The 11,857-nt window shown below is 36.3% G+C and overlaps 1 protein-coding gene and 1 pseudogene across 2 annotated transcripts; both read right to left on the reverse strand.

Moving 5' to 3' along the window:
* Positions 1-6,350: 6,350 nt before the first annotated feature.
* LOC150028611 (uncharacterized) lies at positions 6,351-7,700 on the reverse strand. 2 transcript variants are annotated; one of them, XR_016519834.1, is made up of 4 exons: positions 7,554-7,700; positions 7,338-7,465; positions 6,642-6,923; positions 6,351-6,550 (listed from the first exon to the last, which is right to left on the reverse strand). XR_016519834.1 is itself a non-coding variant. In XM_090300865.1 (4 exons), the coding sequence occupies exons 1-4, from the start codon at positions 7,596-7,598 to the stop codon at positions 6,401-6,403; spliced, it is 591 nt and encodes a 196-aa protein (XP_090156991.1). In that variant the 5' UTR covers positions 7,599-7,699; the 3' UTR covers positions 6,373-6,400. The 2 variants fall into 2 exon arrangements, 1 of the variants encoding a protein (XP_090156991.1); XM_090300865.1 differs by having other exon boundaries at positions 6,373-6,550; positions 6,642-6,909; positions 7,554-7,699.
* A 1,992-nt stretch (positions 7,701-9,692) lies between these two features.
* On the reverse strand, positions 9,693-11,267 carry LOC150028612 (uncharacterized; annotated as a pseudogene).
* Positions 11,268-11,857: the final 590 nt, after the last annotated feature.

Here is an 11,857-nt window from a genome sequence, read left to right on the forward strand (position 1 = left end):
TGTCAGATCAGGAAATACGGGCCGGGTCTTTTAATGGGCTTTGAGTCATGAAGCCCGATAGTGCGCACACGTGTTTTGAGTTGTGATAGAGCACAAAGTTTTCTCGGTGTGGCCTCGTCTCGGCCTCTCGGCCAAGTCTTCTAAGGTCTTGGCCTCTCGGCCGTCTCGGCCAAGCCTTATCAGGTCTCGGCTTCTCGGCCAAGTCTTTTAAGGTCTCGGCATCTCGGTCGTCTCGGCCAACTCTTCTAAGGTCTCGGCATCAAGGGCAGATGTGTTAGATATGTCCGATGAGTCTTTAATGATGGATGTCGGTCGGTTTCCCTTGATCATGCGGTTATTCCATTTCTCGAGGTGTGACGTGACCCAGGGTGTGATCAAATAAGTTGGACACAGGCGGTCGGTCTTTTAATTGTGATTTTAATCGAACAAGTACGGGCGATCGGCCATTTAATTGTGATCTTTAATCGAACAACTAAGGATAGGTGGCCAGCTTACTTGCGATGTTAATCGAACAAATGTAGTGGTCGGCCGACCATTACTTGCGATGATAGTCGAGCAAGCGGGAAGTCGGTCGATCAATACTTGCGATGTTAATCGAGCAAATTTGGTGAGCATCCGGCCGGAACTTGCGATGTTAATCGAGCAAGCGGGCAATCGTTCGGCCAGTACTTGCGATGTTAATCGAGCAAGCGGGCGTTCGTCCAATACTTGCAATGTCATCGATCAAGTTTGGTGAGCAGTCGGCCCGCACTTGCGATGTTAATCGAGCAAATTAGGTGAGCGATCGGCCGGAACTTGCGATGTTAATCGAGCAAGCGGGCAATCGTTCGGCCAATACTTGCGATGTTAATCGAGCGAGGGGGCGTTCGGCCAAACTTGCAATGTCATCGAGCAAGTTTGGCCGAGACGACCGAGAGGCCGAGACCTTAGAAGACTTGGCCGAGAGGCCGAGACTTTGAACAGTACAAACTCATGGTTGGTGATCGATTCTCTACTGCCGATTCTGATGGCATGAATTCTTGTCTCAACAAGATCAAAGTTTTGGAACACTGAGTATTTTGGCCTTCAACTAGTGTCTCATTGAAATTTTTCAGGTTATTTGCAACTTGTTACTCATGATTGGTGGAAAATTAATGTTCTAATTTTTTTAATACTTTTAATGAAAAGTGATTTAAACCAAATATAATGTTTTTCACGTAGGAATAAAAAGATTTTCATTATTTAAATCTATAATTATAACTTTTGTTTTGTAATAATTGTCATTCAAAATGTATTAGTTGTCATTTGGTATTGTGAGAAAAATAACGACAAAAAACTAATCCATAAATTCCAGCTCTGTAAGAAAATTATCCAGTACTCGTAAAAGAGGAGTAGTTATAAACATTATAACCATGCTAATATATAAGTCCAGTCTTAGCAAGGTTATGCAGAGCGTGGAATGTATGGTATCTCGATTTAGTCTTTTACCAGCAAATTCTTCACGCCCCACATTATCAATGCATGTATATGGAGCTTAATGGTCTTCTCCTTCCAGTTGCTGATAGTTTGTACAAAATCAACACACTGAATTACAATGAAACGTTTTAAAATTACTTCCCAATTTCAGTATAAAAAAAGAAGAAAATGCCCTTAAATAAAATGGAATACATTCCTTTTGTAGAATATGTTTTCCGAACTCCTTATGTAGAATATGTTCAGTTTTTTTTAGAAACATTTTTTTGTATTGTGAGTTTTTTGGATTTTTATTTCCGAAACACAATAGTATCTGCTGGAAAAGTTTTTTATGCCCCGTTGTCAAACTTAAACAAGCCCTTGTTGAACAATTTAGATTTCATTACATGGCAATTGCTTCCTGAACCATATCACTGCACCCGATCCCAGCGGAAAAGACGAAACTGTCCTTAAAAAAAAATTTCGAAATATGTGTTCCGGATATTCTTTTCCGGAACGAAATTTTATATTACGGATTTTTTTATCCGGAATGGATTTTTTATTTTTGTTTCTGGATTTTCATTTCCGAAACACAATTATTTCTTTTGTGGATTTTTTTTTCCGGAATGTATTATTTTTCAATTCTGGATTTTTTTGTCCGAAATAAAATTTTAATTTTTGTTTTCGGATTTTTATTTCCGAAACTTAATAATTACTTCCGGATTTATTTTTCTGGAATATATTATTTTCAATTCCAGATTTTTATTTCCGGAATTAAGGGCATTTTTTAAAATTAAAAAAATATGTTGGGTGCAGGTTAAAAATGATTGGGTGCAGGGAGCATTTGCCTCATTACATTTGAGGTTGTAAGCCCATGCAAGGCATCCCTACTTCTTCTGGAAAAAATTGATCAAAATAGTGTAATTCATTTTGAAAATTACACAAATAAACAAATACAAAAAAACTATGAAAATGGATATTTTCGAGTTAAAGTTGTTAATGGTATAGATAACATTAATTAAATTCATTAATCTGTCATTTATTTTATTTTTTTAAAAATTAAAGTTACCAACATATTAACAACTTTACTTTATATAAAATATGAGAAAAGTGTACACTGGTTTGACAACTCTAATATTTTATTTAAATTGTTGACAATTTCAGTTGAATTTTTTTTTTAAATTTAATTTTGTTTAAAATAAAAAAATTTAGAAATTATTTAAAATTACATGAATGGACAACAACGTTGTGAAAATTTGTATTTTATAGATAAATAATATTAAAAAAGTTAAAACTAAATTTTGTTTTGACAAAAAAAAATTGTGTTGGGTTAAAAATAGGTTGTGCAATAAATACAAAATATTTAACACTTTTTAAATATTGTTAAAATTAAACATTTTTTGTTGTTTTAAAAAATTAAAATTATGTTCACGAAGTAGCATTTATGATTTATATAATTATAAATAAAAGGGGTAGCATTTAAAAAATATTTATAAAATAATAAATAAGTAAAATTTATACATGATTAGAAAATAGAAATGTAGGAAAAGTTGTCATCTATGAGAAGCTGTGCCACAGGGTGGTCTTCTTCGTTGTCCTCGTGGTCGTCCTTGTGGTTGTTGTTCGGATGGAACGGTAGGAAGGAGCGGAGGTGGAATGTCATCGTAAGTGTCTTCGACTTCATTGTCCTCACTTTGATTTATGGACACCTGTGAAGGCATTGTTGGTCGATAATATTGCATGGATGACATTGGATTGTAGGTAGATGGAGGGGTTATGGTAGAGGTTGCAAAGGAATTTGATGGACCAACAAAAAATTGTTGTTGAGATGAAAATATTAAGTAGTTGAAAGGTGGTTGATGGAATGACGATTGGAATGACATGTGAAATTGATCCCTATCTCCGAACAACTGGAATAGGTGAACACTTGTTGTTGAACATGTACCCGATTTTTGTTGACTATAAAACCTAAAAACACTACACTATCTACACAAAAAGTGATTTTATCTATATTGTTCCGGCCGGTTGACCTGGGTCGTCTTTATGCGTATCTTGTTCTAACGAGCTAGGGCACCTTCGTTCCGCTTCGTCTGTGAGTACCTGAAAAAGAAGAACAAAGGGGCGCCCTCGTGGCCGTTTGCACTCCGACGATCAAGTCAGCTGGCGAGAAACACCGAAGTAACTAGAAACTGTATGCTAATCTCAATGACTGAAACTGTGTGGCTAAAACTATGTTGCCCTAATTGCCTTGTGCTCACAGTGGGTGCGCCGTCAAGAACAACTAGGGTTTTTCCTCTATATGTCTATCTGAGAACTAGGTTAAAAATCGTGTAACTGTGAAAACGTACCTTACTAGGGCTCTTCGCGCCCTTCATATAGGTGAAAACTAGGGTTTACCTTTGCGCTGCTGCTATTATCTAGGGTTCCTTGGAGAATGTCCTTACGCCGCTATCCTTAGGATCTTAGCGTATCTGGCCCTTAGCGTATCTGGACCATGGACTTCCCTTATCTGGAGTGCAATGATTAACCTTGTGGCCGCTTGGGCTCTAACTTGAGCGTTGTATCTCTCACGCCATCATACTGTTTAGGTGCCCTAATTAATAACGTCTCATGCATGCAGCCTTCCTTGGAGATCTTTTATGGGCACGTGGGCATTGTTACGTGCCCCTTTGACTTGATCGTTTATTCTGTGCGGAGGGTCCCACAGCGCCGCCACCCAACTTAGGGTTATTCCATCGTGTGATGTCACGCGGGTTGACTCTTCGGGCGATGTCTTACTTGAGCGGCGTCTTGCTTAGGCGATGTCCTTCTCTTGGCGGTGACACATCTCGGCGATAACCGATTATTTATACTGCAGAACGCCGCTTCTACATACGGCGACTACGTTGACTTCTTGACCACCTACCTTTCTCTTGTCCATGTCATCACACCCGATGACCTGGTCGGTACATATATTAACAAACAAACTATTTTTCCTAAGCACTAAAAGAACCTCTTTTAGGCGACTTAGGTAAGACTTTAGACTTTGACTATATACTAATATATCATCAAAATAAACTACTACATATTTACCTATGCATTATTCATAAGCCTCATGAAAGTGCTAAGTGCATTAGTGAGTCCAAAAGGCATCACTAACCACTTATATAGTCCAAATTTGGTCTCAAAAGCAATTTTCCACTCATCACCTTCTATGATTCTTATTTGGTGATATCCGCTTTTAAGATCAATCTTGGAAAATATAGTGGACCTATGCAATTCATCAAGTTTAGGATTTGGATGCCTATATTTGATGGTGATGTTATTGATGGCTCTACAATCAAAACACATTCTCCACTTGCCATCTTTCTTAGGCACCAACAAAACAGGTACAACACAAGGACTTAGACTCTTTTGTGTTAGAATGTATGGCTTTAAATTAGAGGGGGTGAATGGTTTAAAGAGGGTTTTCGCAAACTTTTAAGTCTAGATCTTTTGAGAATGCTTAAGCTTTGGATTCAATCAAGAGTGGATTTATACAGTTAATCTACCCCAGATCCTATCTAAAGACAGCTCAGCAACAACAAGCATATACAACCAGCCTTCCATCAACCTTCAAAGGGTTTGGATTCTTCAAAGCTTGAACACACTTGATTCAACAATCTCCCCCTATTTGATGAAGACAAATCCCTGGTTGCTTGTGTTGGATTTGATTGAATCTGAAAAAGTTCCTGCAAGACAAAGTTTAAGCAAAGCACAGTATCTCTGATATAGGGTTAGAGTTAAAAACAGAAACAATATATCAACAGTAAAACTAGCAGAACTAAGGCTTACTTAAACATCCATAAACCACATAGAGTTTTGCAGAAATTAAAAGATAATGAAAGAAAACACAACATAAATCTCCCCCTATTTGTGAAGACAAATAGACAAAAAGAAGAGATAAAAAAATAATTATTCCAGATCATACAGAAATTTAAAACAAAAGCAATTAAACTGTTACAAGACCTAAAACAATCGGTTGTTTCGTGAATTCAACCAGTTGTTTTTCCTTTAATCTTCCTTGCCATACTGCAGTTCAAAGATTTGATTCTGAACAACTTCTATCTATTCATCCAAGGTCATGAACCGTGTATCCATGCTGTTGAATCTGTTGTCTATACTCTGGAAGTTGCTTACACATAAATCATGAAGATTTCTTTGATTCTCGGCAAATCCATCAAGCCTATTGACCATATATCTTTCAAAAGAAGACATGGATGACATTTCATCTCCTTGATTCCCTACACTGGTTCCAACACCTAGATTGGTTTCAGGTTGCTCTTCTTGATGAAAATCCATGTCAGCAGCTTGATATTCTTCATCAAAATCAGCAGCTGCAGCACTTGGTGAAGCACCATGATCACCATCTTTGCTCACCCATTTGCCACTTATTTTGGTGAATCCCATCTTGCTAAGAGAGCCACTGTTAATCTCTTGTGTTGACTTGACAAGCTCAGATGACTCATCTTCCAGATTCACTTCAAAATAAAGCAGAAATTTATAGATCAAAACAACATAGGGATAGTGATAATCACTTAACCTCATGGATTTTTGCATGTGCTCTTTGATGATGTGGATCAAGTTGATTATGATTTTCTTCATGATGTAGTAGATAGATCATGTTCAGGATTTTTAATAGAACACATGGTTATCCAAAAACTATTCAGCACCAAGTAGATGACACTAAGCTTCAAGTTTCAACTGAAATACATGAAACATAGAATCACAACGGAAGTTGAAATAAAGAAAAACTATCCCCTATTTTATGTAATTTCACTTTTTGCAGATCAAAAAGGTGCTAAAGCTCCAAATTTCAACTGAAATACAAACATGGAATAAAAAAAAATAAGCCCCGATAGTTTATATAATTTTATTTTACCCCACAAAGCTATGTACTCTTGCATACACAATATAAATCTTCTTTAACCCAATAAATTTTACATCGAGCTTAAAATGACAGAATCCTTCTAAAGAAATGTAACATAATCAAACAATATCCCAAGGGAAGTATGAAAAGTGCTAAGAGGATACTGGTGACAAACATTCGAGTCTCACAACTAGCAGCACAGGCACCACAAGTAGAAGGGAAAGTCATCACCTGTCAAAAAAAGGCAGCAACTTGACATTGAATAAACAAACACATAAGGCCAAAGCTCAGTACACAGAACTATATAGTTCAGCAATTGTACCTCTTCTGGTGCAGTATATCGAAACAAGGCTTCAGCAATTTCTGCACTGTTACTCTGTGCAATGGCACGATGGCCAGCTGTTGCCCCTACTGATCCATGTGGTTCTCTCCTCACTTGATCAGTAGTCACAGCTTCTCCGCCTCCCGGGGCATCAACATGAGTTCCTTCAGCCTGTGCAGAATCAACAAGGTATCCCAATGATGCTTGCTGCTCAGGAGTTCTCTCATAAAACTTGATCGTCAACGATGGATCAGATGATGGTGCAAACCTATTCAATGTGTTCTGCATTTACTTAAAATAGTACTAGCTAAAACATTGGACTAATATTACCAAGTACCAAATGAAGGTACAAGTTTGCCTCACCAACAAATACATGTTTGTCTTGACCAATTTAAAATAAGTTAAAAGGTACAATATGGTGTGATTCATAAAAGAATGTATCCAATCCAAAGTCAAGCACAAGCACAATGTGACTAAATTTTAGCCCATACAGAGATCAGCACTTTACATACTAAACCACACTCCACTCTTGAGCAACAAATCCAGGAGGTTGCTAATTCATATGCTATCACTGAATACCTTTTGTCATTTACTTGTATGTGAGGATACCTTAGCCTCTATTGTTATAATCTCTTCTCTAATAAAAATACTTTTACTCATTTAAAAAAAATACTTCTACAAGGTATAATCTCTTACGGGTTTTCAATAAAGCTGTTTCCGACAGGATCATCAAGAATAAATGTGATGCATGATTCTCCTGTTGCAAAGGCTCGCAGTTTCACCAAGAACTGATCAATTGCTCCAGCTGTCTCCGGAGCCACTTTCTAGAGGGTAGAAAGCATAACATTAATTAAGTTATTTAAAGAAGAATGCATGCATCAAATAAAAATATAGCGCAGAAACAAATAGTACTTTGCGTTCCTCTTGAAGGGCTTGAAGTTCATCAGTTGCTCTCATAAGTATCCCTTCCACCTATAATTACACAACAAAAGATATTGTTGAATCATTTGATTACAAATTTTCAACTGTTCAATGTTCATGAATTTTCACAAAAGAAAGTTAAGAGTTCTCTGATGCCCACGATTTACATTCCTTGTTGTTAGTAGGATATTAAATGTACTAGTAGAAGCTTCATGTTAGTAGGATATTAATGTACTACTAGAAGTTGTTAGAAGTTGTAGAAGATTCTAGATATCTCTTTGTAATAATTACTCTAGGGTTAAAGTTTTCTATATATAAAGGTTGATGTCTTGTTTCAATTAATATAATTGAATAAAAATCTTCTTTCATTCATATTATTTCATTTAAGTTAGTATTAGAGCTCACAATGTTGGGGCCTATTTCTACGACCTTTCACTGTCACTGAAGTTTTTTGTGTTAATGTTTCATTATACTTACAAGGGAGACTAAGAAATTCTTACTATTTATCTTATCACGGCAACTCTACTAAGTAATGATGATCTTCCTTCATCCTCTTCAATTGACAATGGAATGCCTGCATTACATGCTGAAATTGAACGTTTAAAATCTCTCATGGAGTCTATCAGTAAGCCACCTTGTGGTACTTGCTTCGTAACCATGACTGGTAAGAACTCTAATTCCTCTTTTGATGTTTCTTAAAATTTATGCAAGGACTCTTGAGTTCTAGACTTTGGTGCGACAGACCATATGACACCTCACTCATCTCTTTTAATGTCATGTGTTTCTTTTCCTGGTAATTACATTACTCTTGCCAATGGGACTCGTATCCCAATAGTTGGACATGGTAATATTTATCTTATGTTTCTAACTATCCGACTCTTCTTCAATATTATCCAATGGGGCATATCCCCCGTCTTCCCCTTCAGAGAAACTCTAGTCAAAGTTAAGTAATTATTCAAACTCAAAATCAAAGCTATCATGCAATTCATTCCCAACCCCGATTTGAATATTCCCTTTGCCCCTCCTTGTTGGGGATGGAGTTGCAGCTAGACCTTTCTTAGAAGCATGAGAAGATCCAATGACAATACCACAACCACTTGATGGTTGCTTTCTTTTACTGGTTACTTGTCTTGTGTAAATTATTAGTTCTCCAACATCTAAAGCTTCATAAGCAGTTGCCTAATTTAGAGTGGAATCATCATCAAAAACCAACTCATTTCCCCCCTCTTCATTATCATTATCATCATCATCATCTACTTGCCCCACTAACCACTCATCAATGTTATCGATATTGAATAACGGATCATATCGGAGACCCCATAAATCCTTTATAAAGTTATAACAGAAACCATAACGGGTTATGGCGGAAGGTGTTGTGGCGGAGATAAAAAAATGTATTGTGGATTGCAATAAGTATAATGTTTTAAATGGGTCAAAAATGGGCCCAAAAAAAACTAATTTTAGGTAGGTTTTGAACTCTTAATTAGGTTTAACAGCTCATGTAGCCGCAACACATTCAAATTTTATTTGAATAATTAAGGTTTTATTAGTTAACCGTTGGAATGGGCCAAAGGCCCAAACTTAATTTAAGTAGGTTTTGAACTCTTAATTAGGTTAAATAACTGATGCAGCTGCAGCACATTCAAATTTTATTTTAATAATGAGGATTTTAGGGTTTTATTAGTTAAAAGTTGGAATGGGCCAAAGGCCCAAACTTATTAGGGTTTTTTCAAAATTAGGTTTAGGTGTTTTATCTTCTTCATGTGTCGAAGGTCCCTTCTTCATTTTTTGCTATCGTCGCAGCGTGCGCTGCCGCTGTTACTTTCGTCGTCGTTGTCACAGTGTTTTTCTCTGCCTTTTTCGATATTTCCGTTTTTCGTTAGCTTTCTGAGATGCCAAAAGCGACCTCCAAGGGAAAACCGCATCACCACCGCCTTGTTGTGGCGGTGGTCGGAAAATCCGCCACCGTCTTCCGCCATGGCGCCGCCATAACCGAAAAGTGATAACAATGACACTCATTGCACTCATCCATGCCATTGAATACAATAGGGTCTATTTTATCTCTAATATTGTATCTTTTAGCAAGTTGTTGGTTACGTAAACCAAATCATGCAACGTTTTGTACAGCCTATTCCTTTTTTTTCAATGAATCTACAAGTATAATGTGAATTAATTTATTTCTACATTCTACAAAATAATAATGAAATGAGTCATGTTATGAGAAATAATTATTACTTCCTCAAATAAACTCCAATTGCGCTCACATTCCGATGAACTACATATCAAACTTAAAATCGTAATTGCTAGCTTTTATAAGTTGGGAGCTACGTGCCCATAATTCTTCCACCATTGAGCTATAAAAGTAAAAAAACTTAGAATGTAACCATTATATGATATAATTTACATCTTAACCCAATTTAGATAGCGTTTAATTGTCTCACCTGGGGTTGTGGTCTTCCTTGATTCTTTGGCAGAGAACACTTCAACTTTTATAAAGAGGCAAGTCAAATAAATTTTTTTGTGCACATCTTTACTTGGCACCAACCTCTTAATGCAAGCATACAATCCATTTGTATCTTCCAAATCATATTCCATTTTTGGGTTAGGACAATAGAACTTTGGATTCAAAAAGTGACCAATTGCATGCAAGGGGCAACGAAATTGGCATGTCCATCTATTATCAATGATTGTAAATACATCCTTGTATTTACTTTCGTGGTTATTGAATGACTTCATTATTGTTTCCTTGACTTTCTCCATTGCTTCATATTTATAACGCATAGTTGCTTTTCTCTCTCTATCAATCAAACAAAGTACATGAAGAAGAGGAGTCATGACTTTGGCAGTAAATATAACATGATTCCGAAATGAAGGCATAAGAACAATTTGTGTAGGTTCTTTACCCTTAGCTTCCTTAGACAGCTTGTTCTTGCTCCATTCATTTCAAGTGAAAATCTTTCTCAAATTTCCCTTCTTTTGATACAACTTTTGTAATGATAAATAAGAGGTAGAAAACCTTGTAATTGCATGTCTTACCAATTCCCTCTTATTTGTAAATTATCTCAATAAACTCAAGGAACTACAAAGGAATTTTTCCAATGTCTTCAAGCATCAAATCTATACAATAGGCAGCACAAGGAGTCCAATAAAGATTATGTCTTTTTTCTTCCAATAATTTACCAACCAAGACATAATTAATACCATTATCTATGATAACTTCAACCACATTTTCTTCTAAAAATCTCCTCCAAAAGGGCATCAAGCATCTCAGAGAGTTTTTCTCCTGTCTTCACAAATTTAGAATCATCAATCGACTTGGCAAACATTGTCCCTACAAGAGAGCTCACCAAAAAGTTAATCAAACATCGTTGCTTCCAATCAATCCATGCATCTGACATGATAGAACAACCATGCTTAGTCCAGTGCAATTTATGATCTTTCAACAATTCTTCAGTGTACTCAATTTCCTTATTGAGGAGTGGAACTCTAATCTCATGGTAGGTAGGAGCTGGCAAATTAGGTCCATAAGCACCTATAGCAGCAATCATATCTTGAAAACTCTTCAATCTTACAAGATTAAATGACAAGCTTGCTTGATACCAAAATTGAGCAATATATTTATGCCTTTAAGAAGATGATGAACATGAGAAACAAATCTTGAAAAGAAAAGATTGCTACTCAGTTTGAAATGAAGGATCTAGGAAATTAAAGTACTCAAGTTTGTGAATGTGACTTGTAATAGTACTATTTGTTTTGCATAAGTTTTTAGGAGAAATTTATCAATATAAGCCATTTTCTAGTTTATTATAATAATCAAATTTATGATGTTAAGTTTCATGTAATGGGAACTTAATTAAGCTCTTAATTAAATTGTTTGCGTGTATGAGTTGGGAACTAAGGATACGTTTTGTTCATATTGAAGGATTGGACAAAACGAATAGTTAGCACTTTGCCCAAGCAACCAAGTCACAAGGAAATCTTTTTGTTTTGTCTATTGTATCAGGGTCGGTACACTGCACAAGTGGAATAGGCTAGCACTTGGCACTAACAAAACTGTTGTCTGTTACAATTAGATGATGCACTGCACTCCTAGAATACGTTAGCACTCACTACCTAAACATTTTGCTTTCTCTATTCTGTTGGATCAATGCACTGCACATGTAGAATAGGTTTACATTCGGCACAAACAAAACTTTTTGGTTTTGTCTATTGCATCGGTTTGATGCACTACACATGTAGTATTGGTTCGTATTAGTGCAGGCAAAACTTTTTTGTTTTGTCTATTGTATCGGGTC

This window comes from Phaseolus vulgaris, chromosome 3, assembly GCF_051622355.1.
Source record: "Phaseolus vulgaris cultivar YP4 chromosome 3, ASM5162235v1, whole genome shotgun sequence".
Classification (NCBI taxonomy): domain Eukaryota; kingdom Viridiplantae; phylum Streptophyta; class Magnoliopsida; order Fabales; family Fabaceae; genus Phaseolus; species Phaseolus vulgaris.

Coding starts and splice junctions, on each gene's coding strand:
- LOC150028611 (XM_090300865.1), bottom strand. CDS start 7,598: ATGAGAGCAACTGATGAACTTCAAGCCCTTCAAGAGGAACGCAAA. Junction 7,466..7,553: donor CCCTTCAAGAGGAACGCAAA/GTACTATTTGTT, acceptor TCTACCCTCTAG/AAAGTGGCTCCGGAGACAGC. Junction 6,551..6,641: donor GATATACTGCACCAGAAGAG/GTACAATTGCTG, acceptor TTTTTTTGACAG/GTGATGACTTTCCCTTCTAC.